Source organism: Suillus clintonianus, assembly GCF_016758775.1.
Source record: "Suillus clintonianus strain FC179 chromosome Unknown DEU56scaffold_10, whole genome shotgun sequence".
Taxonomy (NCBI): Eukaryota; Fungi; Basidiomycota; class Agaricomycetes; order Boletales; family Suillaceae; genus Suillus; species Suillus clintonianus.
In genome coordinates, this window is record NW_024539234.1 from 87672 (window position 1) to 103202 (window position 15531).

General features: G+C 48.6%; 6 protein-coding genes across 6 annotated transcripts; 1 reads left to right on the forward strand and 5 right to left on the reverse strand.

Annotated features, from left to right (window-relative positions):
• Nucleotides 1–558: 558 nt before the first annotated feature.
• Nucleotides 559–2370, reverse strand: DEU56DRAFT_880665 (uncharacterized protein; the record flags this gene model as incomplete). Its single annotated transcript, XM_041356094.1, has 14 exons — nt 2333–2370; nt 2178–2259; nt 1942–2129; nt 1862–1879; nt 1786–1811; nt 1608–1721; nt 1524–1548; nt 1459–1470; nt 1384–1399; nt 1193–1333; nt 1077–1136; nt 998–1025; nt 889–946; nt 559–836 (listed from the first exon to the last, which is right to left on the reverse strand). Exons 3-14 carry the CDS (start codon nt 1952–1954, stop codon nt 559–561), a joined length of 789 nt encoding a protein of 262 aa, XP_041212610.1. The 5' UTR covers nt 1955–2129; nt 2178–2259; nt 2333–2370.
• DEU56DRAFT_779721 (uncharacterized protein) lies at nt 1530–2529 on the reverse strand (the record flags this gene model as incomplete). Its single annotated transcript, XM_041351910.1, has 9 exons — nt 2333–2529; nt 2178–2259; nt 2116–2129; nt 1942–2050; nt 1862–1879; nt 1779–1811; nt 1697–1719; nt 1608–1645; nt 1530–1548 (listed from the first exon to the last, which is right to left on the reverse strand). Coding segments are annotated over exons 1-4 (214 nt in total), but the record flags the coding sequence as incomplete, so codon positions are not given.
• Nucleotides 2530–3860: 1331 nt separating this feature from the next.
• On the reverse strand, nt 3861–5610 carry DEU56DRAFT_850881 (uncharacterized protein). Its single transcript, XM_041355186.1, has 6 exons — nt 4846–5610; nt 4528–4786; nt 4461–4471; nt 4288–4411; nt 4158–4224; nt 3861–4102 (listed from the first exon to the last, which is right to left on the reverse strand). The coding sequence occupies exons 1-6, from the start codon at nt 5128–5130 to the stop codon at nt 4039–4041; spliced, it is 810 nt and encodes a 269-aa protein (XP_041212612.1). The 5' UTR covers nt 5131–5610; the 3' UTR covers nt 3861–4038.
• On the reverse strand, nt 5475–9415 carry DEU56DRAFT_869251 (uncharacterized protein; the record flags this gene model as incomplete). Its single annotated transcript, XM_041355543.1, has 6 exons — nt 5475–5857; nt 5908–7155; nt 7291–7663; nt 7723–8010; nt 8060–8426; nt 9411–9415. The coding sequence occupies 6 exons, from the start codon at nt 9413–9415 to the stop codon at nt 5475–5477; spliced, it is 2664 nt and encodes an 887-aa protein (XP_041212613.1).
• A 663-nt stretch (nt 9416–10078) lies between these two features.
• DEU56DRAFT_898823 (uncharacterized protein) lies at nt 10079–13235 on the forward strand (the record flags this gene model as incomplete). The annotated part of the gene is made up of 11 exons (XM_041356475.1): nt 10079–10250; nt 10309–10406; nt 10576–10725; nt 10816–10963; nt 11014–11094; nt 11144–11248; nt 11300–11631; nt 11685–12024; nt 12071–12240; nt 12357–12736; nt 12836–13235. The coding sequence occupies 11 exons, from the start codon at nt 10079–10081 to the stop codon at nt 12933–12935; spliced, it is 2076 nt and encodes a 691-aa protein (XP_041212614.1). The 3' UTR covers nt 12936–13235.
• A 659-nt stretch (nt 13236–13894) lies between these two features.
• On the reverse strand, nt 13895–15465 carry DEU56DRAFT_850887 (kinase-like domain-containing protein). The gene is made up of 5 exons (XM_041355187.1): nt 15102–15465; nt 14767–15051; nt 14675–14712; nt 14306–14627; nt 13895–14255 (listed from the first exon to the last, which is right to left on the reverse strand). Exons 1-5 carry the CDS (start codon nt 15378–15380, stop codon nt 13995–13997), a joined length of 1185 nt encoding a protein of 394 aa, XP_041212615.1. The 5' UTR covers nt 15381–15465; the 3' UTR covers nt 13895–13994.
• Between the last annotated feature and the right edge of the window lie 66 nt (nt 15466–15531).

Consider the following 15531-nt stretch of genomic DNA (forward strand, 5'->3'; position numbering starts at 1 on the left):
AAAGACAGGAATCACAGGATTAAAGTCTCGTATTCGGGGGTCCAAAATACACTACTGTTCTACGAGTAATCTAGGCGTATAAGTACTGCGCAGAAAGGCACTCTGAGGCTATCAAGTAGATAGGAACGGATAGGAAGAAAGGTAGTAAAGTGACAAGCAATAAACTGTCAGTAGAGTAACGACAGTATATATACTTCGTGCGCAATAGCCTATGTCTAAGGATCGAGGGAATGTATCAGTCTAATAAGGAACTTCGGATGAGGGTGACCGTTACATCATTCCTTAAGGTTCAGTTCGGGGGGTCGGCGACGCTGTGACGAACCTAAGGTCGAATGTACACAGTATTTGATCTGATTTTGCCAAAAAATATCTATCAAAATCATCTCATGGCCGATTTCCTGATGACTGTGTAATGATTTAATAGATAAAGACTCATGTGTTCCATCTCGCGAAAAGACGGACGGACAACAATATATTACATGCATACTAGTACGTACTGATCTATCACACTGATGAGAAGGAATTCGTCTCTACCGTCACCTCAATGGGGCGACGTGGCTAAGGCGTGACAATCAGTACTCTTCCACCGCCAGAAACGCAGCTACTGACCATGGCAGATGAAGTAATATGCATCACTTCATCGTCGGAATGTTTAAACATGTTCTTCCGGGATCCCTGGGATCCCTGGGATTCCTCGTCTTGCGACGCCTTAACGTTCAGCTCCGGGCGGTAGAGGGCGTGGCGCATATGAACTTCAGAAGAGTTGTTATTAGTATCTGTGGTAGGCTGCAAGAAGCTTCGCGCGTTCAGGAGTGCGAAGAACGAGTTGACATATACTGAAAAGGAACCAGTGATCAGCACAATTTTATGAGAATGCTTTGGTCATACATTTAGCCAATAAAAATTCAACGCCGAGGAATATCAAGTCGTGCGGCATCGCTGCACACTGTAGGCAACCTCAGAGACAAGATGGACAGTACAATCATTGGAGGCTTACTATAATCACAGCCACCATTGAACATATGCTGCATCAAATATGAGTCAAAGATGTGGACTAGTCTGGGGGGAGGAAATACCTTGTCAGACAACCCGTGTTAACGATGTAAGCCATGAGCTTTGTTATTTTATAATCGGAGCTAAGTACTCCATGTTAGTATATTAGATCCTTTGCAGTGAACAAACCGCTCCTTACCTAGAAAATCCAGTACGGGAAGTAGCGAGGAGATGGCATAGCGATGATGCAATAATGACATCGACAAAAGTCATCGTGCCCAAAGTCATATATGTCGTCCACTCGATTTTGATAAAATCTGTAAACACGCGACACTTATATCTACTCCTATCAGCAAGTCGTATAGTTATGGAGTACTCTGTTTCACTCACACGGCCCAAACCATGGCTGGCATTGGATTAACATGATGAGCTGACAACTAGGGTACCAATTATTTGAACTCTCACAGATGGCAACGCCTGAAAAAAATCATCAAGATCGAGCGAAGAGGAATTGCAGGTGATAGACTTACCTGAGCCTAGTATTACGATTGTGCCCTAATATTGGATCATCAGAATCAAATGCCATAATACATGATCGTCGATTTCAAACCCACCACTGTTATAGGGAGGACTTTTGATCGGCCCTCGGCGATTAGGTACATTGCATCAGTCGTAGAAATCCATTGACAGGGAAACACATACCTAACCACATGCGATAGACATACAGACTGCGAACCAATAAAAGTGTTACTTGAATCCTTCAAATTGTATATAACAGTACTTCGAACTTACAGATGTACCCCATAGACGATTAAAACCTGTGGTGCATATGTAGGACAGATCGCAGGGCATAGGAAATGCAACTTACATCGATGATGATCTGAAGCTACACGAGCCCGTCAGCATTGTAGTAAAGGCTGCACGAAGGCACGAAGTAAAAAAACTCACTTTGAAGCTCCATACAATGTTTGTGAGTGCACTGATGTTCGCGTAGTTCGTCACCAAATAATAGTAGATGCAATGGACTATTAAGAACATGTGCAGAGCATCAAGTATCCTAAAAATTTAGGGGACGGCGTAACCTCGACGCCATCGACGATGGCAACGGGAAAGAATACATACCAAAGCCAGAGGACCTAATGTAGCGTCAACAACTGAACTGACGGAAAGAAGCATGAACGCACGGCCAGCTTATTGAATGTGATCCCTGTGCCCTTGTTCGTCTGAAAGTAGAAGAAAGCTTGAACATTGGTTAGACCAAAGAGCCTGGCCCGTGAGATATATTAGAACGACAGGACTCGGTGAAGCGCTAAGCTTTGTGAGTAGATAGTGTACTGACATTGTTGCAATGATGACCCCGATAAAAAGTGCCCCAAATGTGTTCCCGAGTTGAGGTTGTGGGATGAGGTCCTGCGTTGAGGAAGACATTGATGTTGACTCAGGCTTGAGCCCATTCACCAGCAAAGCAGTATTTGCGCCGTACTATATATCCTGCAGCCACAATAGGACAATGAGGCCATGGGATGGCCGCTATCTAGATCTGGGATGTGACGGAATGTATAGCTTCTGTGCTGATAAGGGAGCATACCTTTAAACGTGATGATATACAGCATCACACAGTACTAGTGCCGGAAGGAGGATGGAACACCGCTTCGGAAGTTCCAATATACCATCATGTCTGTCAGAATCGCTAGTATCATACACGCAAATTCCAGGTCTATCAAAAGAATTGGCAGATGGCCTGATACAAAGTAAGATCAATGGCAGATTGAGCAACCCACAAGGATAAAACACGCACTGCATTTCGCGCCATGCACAGCTTTTGGTGGAAGTAAGGGGATCCATCAGGGGTGAGTCTATCATGGCCTCAGCCGGAGAACAATCATTCGTAAAGAAGACAATGATGTAATTCCAGGGTTTTATTCCACGGCTTTCATTGTACTTCGACTGATAATGATGGTAACTTGAGTCCTTGACCGCCAACGCGGTGCACAGGCGAGTTAGATGCAACGGCTTGACATACTAGTACATGCATAAAACTTATGAGCAATACCTCAGGGTTTCACTGCGGGGAATAACTGAGGCCTGTTGAGTGTGCGAAAACAATGGTACAACTTCACCAACCAAATTGATATTACGATGGGTCCGCAAACGCGTTAACCATGATGGATACTTGTAGACATACCTTATTCAAGGTCAGCGCTCGATTATATATATGAAGTACAGCGGCCAGCACGCTCACACACCTGAATTTCATCCAAAATTCCAAGCCCAATTCTTGTCCTATCACTCGTTCCACCCCAGGCCATCCCTGCTCTTCCGTGTCCCTGTTCGTGTTGCGCCCGCACCCTGTTGGGCACAAATTTCGTGATGCAAAGCCTCCATCGCGAGGCCCTTGCCTAGCAAGGCATGACACATCACTTGATAACGCTCAACACTCGTGGCAAATTGCATGCAGGCGAGGACTTTAACGAGGGTCATCGATCTGTCCCGTGAACTTTCACTTCGGCTAGTAGATACAGCTGCATGACCATTCAGAATGATGATAGCATGGTGGCCTTCGAAGCATCGGTTCTTCGCTGGTGACTATGATGACAATACAGTAGACCTTCGTGCTAGGTACTAGAGCATTGGAGATATCAGATGGTATGCAATTCCTCGACGTACTCCTCGATCACACCTATGAAGGGTCCGCGCGCCTTGTTCACCATTAGCAATATTGAGCTGAGGAATTAAGACATTTCATTGCTGCATGGCGTAGTATGCTGTATTACTGGGCAGTGTAAAGGCTTGGAAAGGCCTGCCTGGCCCTGAATCGAAGGTGTCCACAACGCGGGAAACAACAACTCATGATCAACAAGCTTGGAAACAATGGACACCGCCTTTTTTAGGTAAATCGGAATCCATGTAATATTTACATCATTATACACAACACCAAAACACTTCCTATACGTACAGTATCGTACACTTGGGTATGAAAAAGAGAAAGACAGCACAAAAAAACCATGTGGGTACGTGGTCATCGCAATAAAATTGCCGTTAGCTTCAGTTAAGACTCACAACAAGGCAGCCATCATTGCGAGGATCTACTTCAACGTGTAGACCCAAACTGCATGATATCCATGATGAACAAACTTATGGAGACACGTTCGTAATGCGCATACCTTCCAGCACGATCCTGGATCGCAGGTTTGATCTTCGGTATGTTATTTTCGGAGTGATTTCCCTTTCCTGTGCAGTTTTATAATCAATGAGAAACCCGTTTCTAGAGTTGAATGTGGAATTATGCCTTACCTACGATCACACGAAGTGATGATTCTCCACGGTCTTGACCCCCTTGAACAGCGTCGTTGAAATAGAACAGGGCTTCTTGGACATAGAGTCTGTGGAGATCAACCGTATTGGTGGACCTGTGCTTCTTGAAACAACGTCGGACAGAGGCGCCCTTCAAAAGAACAACAACAAACTCGGTTATTTTCTAGATGAAATTGGAGGTGAGTTAGTGTATCCTGCACATTTCGTCAAGTTTCATACCTTGAAATATCTTCGCGCTGGCTTCCTTATCTAAGCGCTCCATGTTTTCTTTGTGCGCCCCACCCTTCTGCGAAAGCTGTCCAGCGCGCTGTCGGTCGTTGCCAGCTCTCGCTTCTTTGCTCTCCTTGAAGCATTTGTCCATCTGTTCTCCCTCATTTCTGGCTTTGAGACGAAGAGACGCTGGTTCTTCGTCCGGGTCAATCACTACAGGCGCCACATCAAAATCTGGCGCTCTTGCAGTAGGAGAACGATGTGGTCGCTATGTGTCGAAGTGGTGAGTAAACAGCAGATGTGACACGCCCGAGGGATGTAACTGACAGGTGCAGTCACCGGAACAACATCAGGAGATACAAAGGGTGTGGGTTGTGTAGGGAGTAACGGTCGACGAGAAGGCCGATGGGGAGGTGGCCGAAGCGGGGAAGGGGTCTGGTAGCTTTCGACTGCTGGACGCCGCGGTGGCGAAAGCTGGTATGAAGGTAGGTCCGAGGTTGGCGGGGACTTGTTCCAGTCGTTGAATATGCTGATTGCTTTCCGCAGCAACCAAGCCGGACCATTGAATAGGGCCCCGAGGGCCCATAGTACAGAGGGGATGAACTTCTGCATGATATGATATGGGAGATGGAGAGGCCCTATCGCTACACTTGAGGTCTATATTTACTAACACATTGAGCGCTCCGCCCACATCCATGTTAGATTACATGATGAAGTACATCAGCAAAAGACCCATAATTTTCGCTTGTCAAAAAGAAGATTAATGATTACGGAGAGCTTACGACGCTGGTGATGGAGCAACGCGATTGGTGGAACAGAAATTCCAGACGTGAACGCCGATATTGCTGCCATATCTGGCTGATCAAACTTAAGTCGAAGTTATCTCGCGCGGATAAGATGCGATGCTCAAAGATATGATATGATGGTAGTCGGTTGATACATGAATATGCTACTGCCTATACAAACTCGGTACTGAATGTATGATAGCTCTCCTTGTCCGCGAAGTTGTTCAGAAAGAAACGCTCGAAGGTTTCCAAGCAAGTCGCAGAGGACACGCCGTCGCCCACTGCCTCGCCATAGTCCGGTATCAATTCAACCGCATGTGTTACATCTGTCATCCGCACAACAGCCCCCTTCCTATGGCGGCCACCGTGTTCATCGTGCATGTACGCACGCTCCACAGTCCACATGGCGAGTTCGGGACGTTCGTCAGGATTAGAAACAAAGGGGAGATATTGGATATAGAGAAGCGGGTCGGAGAGGCACGATGGCAGTACCAGGTTGGAACCTCGTCGAATCATGGGCTGAAAAATCAATCGAACCTGTGCAACGCAACTCGCTGTGAGTGATATCAGTAGTGCTACAACATAAGCGCAGGAATAGACGCACTTATTCTGCCTTCAACGCCCGTGCCGTCAACGAGAACGGTGTCGCAATTGCCAAAGGGAAAATTGTCGCTGGGTGGGTATGCTTGTACTACTCTGCTGGGCATGATGACTCGTGGCTGGAATGCTGAATGAAGCTGCAGCCGAAACTTGTTCCACGTCTGAAAGCGCCCATATTTGGGGTCCCAGCTGGCACGCTCGCCGCTGGGCGGGGCTGAACGACGAATAAAATCAGCAAGCGCACGATCAAAGTCGGGGAGAGCGAATTTCGTGCGAATTTCAACTGGTGACAGCGACTTGTAATCTGGCGCGACATTCAATTGAAAAGCAGTGAGGGCATCTTCAGAGAGAATGCCCTTCAAAAAGTGGTTGCGGACTGGTCGTGGACCACGGACCGAGTTGACTTCGTCAGGGAGAACACGGGAAACCCAGGAGAGCGCAGGATTTGTAGTTGTAACCTCCTCATCTTCCGTGTGTATGGCATTGACAAGCGGCGCCCCCCATGAAGTCAACAGTGCGTACAGGTCAAATATCTCCATTGATTCTTGGCGGTTAAGAATCCGTACACACTGCTCTGTGAAATCTTTGCTCTGCCGGGCTGTCCGCGGGAAAAGTTCCTTACAGTGTGTTATGAGCAAGCGCTCCGTCGTGTCAGCTGAAAACTGCATCAAAGTGCCCAATCTCTGGATCGTACCCTCGAAGCTTTGCAGTAGCTCAAGTTTCGGGATGAAAAAATCTTCCTTGGCGCCCTTCTTCCCCCTCCTCGCTGCGGCCTCGATGATAGCATCCTTGAAAGAGTGGAAGTCCGAAAGTGCCTGCACCATTGATTGAAGTGATTGGTGTGAATGAACCGGATTCTGGGCGAGGTAAATGAATTCCACAAGGGCACGGATTGCGCGAACGAATCTAGGTGGAGCGGCACCTGCGATCGAGGCAACGACAGTGCGTTGTATGTCTCTGTGCTCACGGCCCGTCATTTGCTTGACGTGCGTGATACCTTTTGCGAAGTGGCGCGTCCCGACCCGCTTATGCTGGGTCATGAAGCGCTTATCAAGCTCGTGATTTCCTACAGCCTCCTTAATCCATTTGAGCGGGTGATCAGCAAAAAACTTGTGGCAAGTGTGCAGAAGCTCGCCAGCGAGGAAGACAGACGGACATGCGAACACCCAATCACGCCAAAACGGCATGTGTACTCCGGACAGATTGACAAGTTTGGCTGCTTTCTGGAACTTGTCAAGCTCCCAAGGATCAACTGTTTTGGTGATATCGACAATGAGTTGTAGTGTATGCCGCCCGGTGCGTGGGGGGTGGAGGATCCCATCACCAAAATCCCGTTGTGTCGCCATAGTTATAGGAGATGCGTTTTTAGCAACTGCAGCGATCATACTAGCCTCCGGCAGGTCGCATACATGAGCCACGAGAGGCGTGAAAACATAGCGAATGTATCGGGAAGGATCAGGCATGAAACAGCCGTCCATTGCTGCGGCCTTGAGGTTGGCAAAAACGAGGTCCATGCATTTATGCCATAGCCGTGCCTGGAGAATGCTTTGATAGTCCGGATGCACGCGAAACTTGACAATCGGCATGTAGGCAACGCAGCGCCAAGCTCGTAATGTTGCCTTGGAGCGAACCTCGGAATCAATGTTGCCGATAGTGACGAAAACTGGGTGCATCTCAAGTCCCCCTGTGAGTCGTGTTACAGCAGTTTTATCGGACCCCAGGATAATTGGCACTTGAGTTGCACCGAAAGGAAGATGGTCCTGGAAAATCGTGAAGTCAATCCATAACTCGACGAATAAGATGAACAGAGTGAACAGACCTGAATTTTCCATGCCATGTCAGCGCTCATGTAATCTCCGTATTCACGTTGGTTTCCGACATTGACAATGTGCGGGTTGAAAGTCATATGATTCGCAAAGATCGGGTCGCTAAAGAGTTGTTTAACGACCTCCATCGCATCGCGCCAAACAAGCTCGATGGGATAGACTGTCTTGTAGCCCGAAAACTCCATTTTGGAAACTTTCCACTCCGTAAAACAAGGGAGCGAGTCCATCCAGTCTAAGAGTTGATCTTTCGTGGTGAAAGAGGGTCTTTCACGTGTGTTAAACTGTGGAGGTACGATCAGCATTGTGTCTATGGCTTGAACCATCCTTTACCCATTTTAACTTCAAAAACTTGGTGATTTGGGTTTGGTTGAGGTTTTCAACCAAGAACTTCCCTAATTCCCATTCACCTTCATCACGGAAAGGGTAGTGGTGGTTTATCTTCCGCCGATACGCATACTCATCATCTTCCAACCTATCGAGCATATTCCTGCCGACACCAAAGACATATCCAGAGCGTGGATGGCAAGTACCAGCTGCGGGCGTCTGATCGCTTGAATTGGCACCTCGACGGAATACAGGAGGGACAGGTAATTCTTGTGGTCGTGCTTCAGATGGCCAACAGGTAGACTGAGAATTAAGATGCAGAATTACCGCCTCGATAGATGGATATTCACCCAAGTTGCAGTTGGGGCATAACCTGTCAAAGGTACGTAGTACGCATCAGCATCGAGCCCAACAGAGGATACTCACATCGTAGCTTAAGCTTTGCCTTTGGCCTGTGCAGGCTGTGTTGCTGCCAGCTGTACTTACCCAAAAACTTGCTAAGTCTTTCGAAGTCCGCAGCTACGCATTTTTTCACACTACACAATCACTCGCTGGCGTCATCCGCAGGAGGCGCCAATGTTTGCGACTTCATCTCCCATCTCCTCCCCTCCTCGGTCAAGCAGCCCAGCCCCTACCACAGGCTCGAGCAGGAGCAGTGCAACTAGGGTTGAAATAGCACCCTTTGAACTATACAAAAAGCCAAACTTGAACCCCCCCCATGCAATGACTGAGTTAGGCTCTGGCACTAATTCTCCAGGTTACCCACATACTCCCCTCTCCCCAGTAGATGTGACTGACTTAGGCTTTGGCACTAATTCTCCAGGTTCCCCACATACTCCCCTCTCCCCAGTAAATGAGAAGCCAAATCATTCTATGACAGGGAGCCTATTGTATAGGCCTTCCCGTCGTGGTGGCCTCACATCCTCTTCCCCTTCCCGTCGTGGTGGCCTCACATCCTCTTCCCCCCGTCGCGGAAAGTCTGCTGTTCTCCGTCGTGGAAATCAGCGATCTCAGCCCCTGCGTGAGGAGAGGCCCAGGCCATACCCTGGCCGCCCAACTCCACTGGAGCTTCGGATATCAGCTCGTGTATCAGGACGGGCATGCAAACCAGAATTCACGCCCGAGGAAATTAATGAGGTATGTTTATGCTAATTTCTTTGTTACAAGAGGCTCATCTCATTCATATGGGAAAAGAATGAGACAGCGATACGGAACGGCTTTTCAGAACTGAGCTTTTCAACGCTCTACAAGTTATTTCAGGCAAGGCTTGCTGGCCGTGAGGCTGCACGCCAGCGTCTACTGTCTACAACGTGGGAGATCGAGGAGGCAGAGCGGTTCTTATCATTCAACCAGGCACTCCATGAAGAGAACAAACGCCGCCTCATATGGTCTGATGAAGAGTTGAAACGTGTTAGAGCCGTTTTTTCTGAGCGTGAGCACACAGAAATCGAGGACGACAAGAATTACCTTCAAGCTGTCTACGATGACGAATGCGAGATGCTTCGCGCTGTCGCCGCCCAAGCAGAAATACTCTCAAGGCACTTAGGCATGCATGCCAAGGATGATCTGCTGAGATCCCTTGGAGAAACCTCACAGAAACCTCGAATCGTCGGTTTGGTCAAAGAAATCAGCAGCTCATGTACTTCCTCCGATCTAGAAGGCAGTATGGGCAGTGCCGTTGAGGATGATATTGAGGGTTCTGATGCTGATAGCGATGATGATATCTAACCTTCCTAAACCTTGCAATCGGTATGTAAATTTTATCATCCCCGCTCGTTATCCACGCTGATCAATATCATTCGTGGATAGCCGCCTGTTCATATCATTCCTCGGATCGATCCTTTTCTTATTAAACCCAGTGCCCTCCAGGACTTTCCGCCCTCGTTTCAATTCAATTCAATTCCGGACCGCGTTACCTCTCGCCTCTCCCAATATGTAACATTTGTACAAAGTTTGCAAGTGTGTTGTTTTGTAGTACTGTCAATGAAATGCGCGTGTCATTTGTATCTTCTGACCACCATCTTCATGACAAGTAAGCGTCCCCCACAGCGCAAGGGCAAAGCAGCAGTCCCTAAACCACCTCGAGGATCTGGCCTCAACCCTTCTGGTTTTCCTCTCGCTAATCAACTCTACCTTCCAGCTGAGCAGCCGCACATGCCCGCATTCAATTTCGACCCATACGCACCGAGGGATGCAGGTAAGCACACGAGTCGGTCAGCACCCACCATCACTAATGATTTCACACAGATACCCAGGACCAGCCGTTGTGCCAAGGATGATCTGCTGGGATCCCTTGGAGAAACCTCACAGAAACCTCGAATCGTCGGTTTGGTCAAAGAAATCAGCAGCTCATGTACTTCCTCCGATCTAGAAGGCAGTATGGGCAGTGCCGTTGAGGATGATATTGAGGGTTCTGATGCTGATAGCGATGATGATATCTCACCTTCCTAATCCTGCAATCGGTATGTAAATTTTATCATCCCCGCTCGTCATCCACGCTGATCAATATCATTCGTGGATAGCCGCCTGTTCATATCATTACTCGGATCGATCCTTTTCTTATTAAACCCAGTGCCCTCCAGGACTTCCCGCCCTCGTTTCAATTCAATTCAATTCCGGACCGCGTTACCTCTCGCCTCTCCCAATATGTAACATTTGTACAAAGTTTGCAAGTGTGTTGTTTTGTAGTACTGTCAATGAAATGTGCGTGTCATTTGTATCTTCTGACCACCATCTTCATGACAAGTAAGCGTCCCCCACAGCGCAAGGGCAAAGCAGCAGTCCCTAAACCACCTCGAGGATCTGGCCTCAACCCTTCTGGTTTTCCTCTCGCTAATCAACTCTACCTTCCAGCTGAGCAGCCGCACATGCCCGCATTCAATTTCGACCCATACGCACCGAGGGATGCAGGTAAGCACACGAGCCGGTTAGCACCCACCATCACTAATGATTTCACACAGATACCCAGGACCAGCCGTTATTCAATAACGCTGGTCCATCATACTCACCGTCGAATAACCTTGGTTTTTACTCGGGGGCAGGTCAGTCGTACAACGGTCAGTACCCACCATCACTAACGACTTCACGCAGATGCCCAGAACCAGCCGTTCGATGGTCCATCGTACTCGGGGGCATCCCAGCAGGGTCAGTCGTACGATGGACCATCTTACCTGGGGGGGGATTCGGGGGAACCAGGTACGAATACGACCGCGTCGTTGCCCACCTACTGCTAACGAGACCACACAGATACGCAGAGTCAGGGTCCACCGTTCTACGACGACGACACGCAAGACCGGCACCCAGCGTTCGACGACGACGCCGGCCCACCTTATGACTTCGGTTCGGACTTCGATTTCGACACCAGTGGATTTGATGGTGGCACTGGTCCACCCGGCCCCAGTGGACACGGCCAAACCAATCTTGACGACGTGAATGCGGCACGGCCCACGCCGGCTTGGGTGGACCAAGCCCCGGACCAAGGCATTGGTCTGGTAGACCGAGGTGGTGGTCTCGTGCCGTCGAACTGGAATACAGCGCTGATCCGGCGAGGAGAAATCCCTCGCTCAGAGATTGTTCACGTGCGTGTTTTTTTTATTTATTTGTCCCGTCAATTTATTAAAATCTTATGCAGACTGGGGGCCCAGCACGAACAACGAAAAAACGAGCATCTCGACGCTCGATGCCCGGAACGCCATATATCATACCACAACCCCTCTCCGTCACTCAACGAAACGAAACGCGTACAGAACCTCCGCAGGTGATACCCGCACCTCCCCCAACGACATCTCACGTGTCTCCGAAAATCATCACTCTGTCGCAAGATTCCATCGCAGACGCTGTAAATAAAGGGAAACAGTTGATTATACGGGAAATGTTCTCAAGGAATGCGTTGGGCCTGACCAGAAGGCAGCGCCAAAGTCTCGTGGAGCGGGCCATCAACGAGTCCATTCCCGCTTGTCACGAACCCAACGGTAAGTGTCCTCTACGACGATCTAACCTGTTTACTGATATTCGCAGTGGCATTCACAAACTTCATAACGAAATTACACCTTCGAAAGGTAGCGAACGCCTTCTCCTCGACGCGCGGGAAGATGATTTTGTTCGCGCGAGACGGCGTTTTCGTTGCGTTCGAACTCTTCCCCCCCATACAAAATCCTCAAGTAGCAGATACTTTTCGTGTCGCGAGAGTAAGCGCACTAATTCACGGTGTTGACCCGCTGTTGTTTATGCACAGGTATTCATTTAACGAGGCACGTTGGGCACGCTCTCTATCTACGGTACTTCTACTCAGTTCTCTTTTCAGAATGGCCTTGTCACCGTCCACGCGAAGTTCGAAAATCCGTTCGTCATGGCGCTTACCATTCGTTTCATCTGGTCCGGGGGCCGCCAACTATTTCTCGGCGATGCGCCGCTCAAAGCGTTGAAGCATGTCGTGGCGCTGAGCGGCGCTGCTACCCATTGCGCCTTGGAGGAGCAGGGGCGGGTGAAGATCGACGTCATATCCTTTGGCGAGACATCACACGGACCCAAATTCAAGGAGATACTTGCCGCGTTTAAGAGCCTCAGCCCCGAGGAGAAAGCTTCCCTAAAGATCTTTTTGCAATACATACTGGATGTTGGACCTTCGCAAGCTCGAGAGGGCGAGGACTCACTAGCATCCTCGCCTGAGTCGAGTGATTGGTTGTAGGTAGATAGCACACAGATGATCAGATAGCAGAATGTATTAGTAGTACTACTATCAGATTTTGATAATCGAGCAGATAACCAACGCATCTCGCATAGGATGGTCTCAGGGTTCAACATAACCAAAACGAGCGTGGTGAATAGCGCCAGGGTGCAACATAACCTAAAACGAGCGTTTACGAACGCCGGCCTGAACTAACCCAATCAAAAACGCTCACAAGCATTTGTGAGCAGCTTTTGGAAAAAGGTGCGTTTTTAGATGTATGCACGAATCAAGGGGGAACCCTGACAAAAGCGCCGTCCCATGCTGCAACTTGAAACGGGTATATATGAAATTGGATACGTGATTATATATACATGAGTCAGTGTTCTGCAGATTAGGACAGAGGCAATCGCGTTATCATAGCTGGATGTACCCACAGTACGTTGAATCACATCCGTCGGATGCACTTAGTGTTCATAGAAGGTATCGCAATGTATGATATGGTCAAGTAGTCGCACAGCCTGGCAATCAGAACGCCTGCAGGTAATTTGTTGGTCCACCTTAGGAGGAAGATTGTGCATTTGATAAATAGTTTAGCTAATAGGCATAAGGTCCATTATCAAGCCATTTACGTACTGTCTCATCAAGTTCTCTAGAGCCGCATGGCCGCACTGGCATCACGAATCTGATCCGAATGCAAGCCTTTGCCTGCATCCTTGATGTATGAATTCTGTGCCATATTCAATGTTCAATATATCACGTACCAACAATCAGGCGGGATCATCTTTTAATTCCCTACCGTGACTGTCGGGCTTCCTTGGCGTAGAGTCCGTGCAGATCCCATTCGCTTGGCTCGCCATCCTGTTCGCATTATAGGGGGAGAATCATCCAAGCTTACCACTAGCAAGTGGTAAATTCAGAATCTGCAGGATAACATCGGAATATCCGTACACTGGCCTCCGCTGGAAGCAGATAGACTCCGCGCTCATGCCAGCGGGGTAAGGAGCATGCGCGCTTGATGGTGAGAAAATTAAATGGGGACTGGCTGGCGGCATCGGTGTGCGGTGAGTCTGACTCGGATGATATGTGCTAGCCATTCGGCTGGTGTGTCTGCCTGGCGCCTTTGTGGGGTTGGTCGTTCAAATCAAAGACATGTGTGCACACATCATACGCTCCACCATAACACTTTGATAACTGATGTCGGTATGAATAGGGAAGGACATTTGCATCAGCACTTTACACGAGTTGCAAGGCACCATTTCAAATACGAGGGTGTTACATGACACGCGACGGGATAGCAGGGAAACCCCTCCAAACGTACCGTATGGTCCGCATCCAATGAACGAAACTGCGCAACAGCGCTACAAGAATCCACTCCTCCTTTTGAACTGCTCTAGAGCGCAATCTCCAGGGGCTCAGGGCATTGTATGTCGGTGCAAAGCGAGAAACGACCTCGTCCATGGTGGGTCGCATCGCTGGGTCACTCTGCACCATTTGTGAGACTAAGGGTTCAAGGAATCCTAACCCTCGATAAACCTAAAACTTGGTCATGAAAGCGCCTTCGAGATTGATAGATGAAGCCGTACATGTAATAGCTCTTGCTGTAGCATATATCCCAAGTACCACACATCTGTCGGGAACGGATTTTGAGGTTCAAGAGACAATTGAAACTCTGGGACGTTCTTGTACCCTCCCAAGATAGGAGGCTCTAATGGTGCGCCGCCTTCCAAACTGTCGTAACGGCGCGATATCCCGAAGTCGATAAAAAGATATCGTGGGGAGGACTCCGTACGTGAAAGAAATTTGACTCGACCTTTCATGTCGAAGCGCTTATGGGGAGCGCACGGGTGGTATGGCTCGAGAAACATTCTTGAGGGGTCCATCATGATGTTCAAATTCATACAATCACTAAAAGTCGTTAAGCACCAACGCAAAACTAAGACCAAATGGCTTACCGGTGTGCTATGTTATGTTTGTGCATGAATTGCAAGCCCTAAAGGTGCTTAGCCTCTTCAACAAGGGTAAATCAACAAATGTTGGCACCAACCTCACAGACTTGGACAACGAAGTCGATAATCTCGCCGATTGTTTCGAATGGTGGATCGTTAAAATCCCGAAGCAGCGGCAATATCAAAATTGCCTCGTCCGGATCATTTGGCACATCCAGTACATCGAGCACCGCTACGCAATGGTTTTCGCGCTGCGACCTGAGTGGTTCAGATGCAACAAATCTACTTATTTCAATTTCATGCGGATGACGGGACGGCTGTATTCGCTTCAAAATGACATGAGCACCATCAGAAGTTCGTATTGCACTGATCACTTGTGCGGTCTGGTGAGTGATGTGAGCATACAAGTGTTGTTCAGTGTATGAATTCTTACTGGCAACCAGAAGCTGTCTTCACACGCAACCCAATTCTTGTCAGTGCCCTGCCATGAAGGAACCCAGCCCGGGGCGTAGCGCGAACGCAGTTGATAGCCGATATCCTTCAACCATAGAAAGTGGTCCCTCCACCAAATCTCTTCTTTGGCAAGGTCGCCGTCAAACTCCACTCCAGCGATAAGTCGAAGTTGGTCAAGTGCTAGATCCAACCTCTCGTCCTCTTCTGCCTGGGCAGCCTGCTTTTCAGCTCGGAGCTTGCTGAAGAGTCTGAAAACCATTAGAATGAACGCGACTGAAACAGCGCTCAGCCTAATATTTGCAAAGCAGTTCTGCTAATTAAACTAGCATACAACTGTAAACTCGAACCCACATGCAACAACTCTTTGCAACAACTCTTTGTATTTGGAGTGACAGGAGTCCTTGACCGTT

Excerpts from the sequence above, each read along its gene's own strand:
- DEU56DRAFT_850881 (XM_041355186.1), bottom strand. The coding sequence starts at position 5,130 with ATGCAGAAGTTCATCCCCTCTGTACTATGGGCCCTCGGGGCCCTATTC. Across the intron at positions 4,787-4,845 it reads TTGTTCCGGTGACTGCACCT|CGACCACATCGTTCTCCTAC; the intron begins GTCAGTTACATC and ends TTCGACACATAG. Across the intron at positions 4,103-4,157 it reads ATCCAGGATCGTGCTGGAAG|TTTGGGTCTACACGTTGAAG; the intron begins GTATGCGCATTA and ends GATATCATGCAG.
- DEU56DRAFT_850887 (XM_041355187.1), bottom strand. The coding sequence starts at position 15,380 with ATGGTTTTCAGACTCTTCAGCAAGCTCCGAGCTGAAAAGCAGGCTGCC. Across the intron at positions 14,628-14,674 it reads AAACATAACATAGCACACCG|TGATTGTATGAATTTGAACA; the intron begins GTAAGCCATTTG and ends AACGACTTTTAG. Across the intron at positions 14,256-14,305 it reads TACAGCAAGAGCTATTACAT|GTTTATCGAGGGTTAGGATT; the intron begins GTACGGCTTCAT and ends ACCAAGTTTTAG.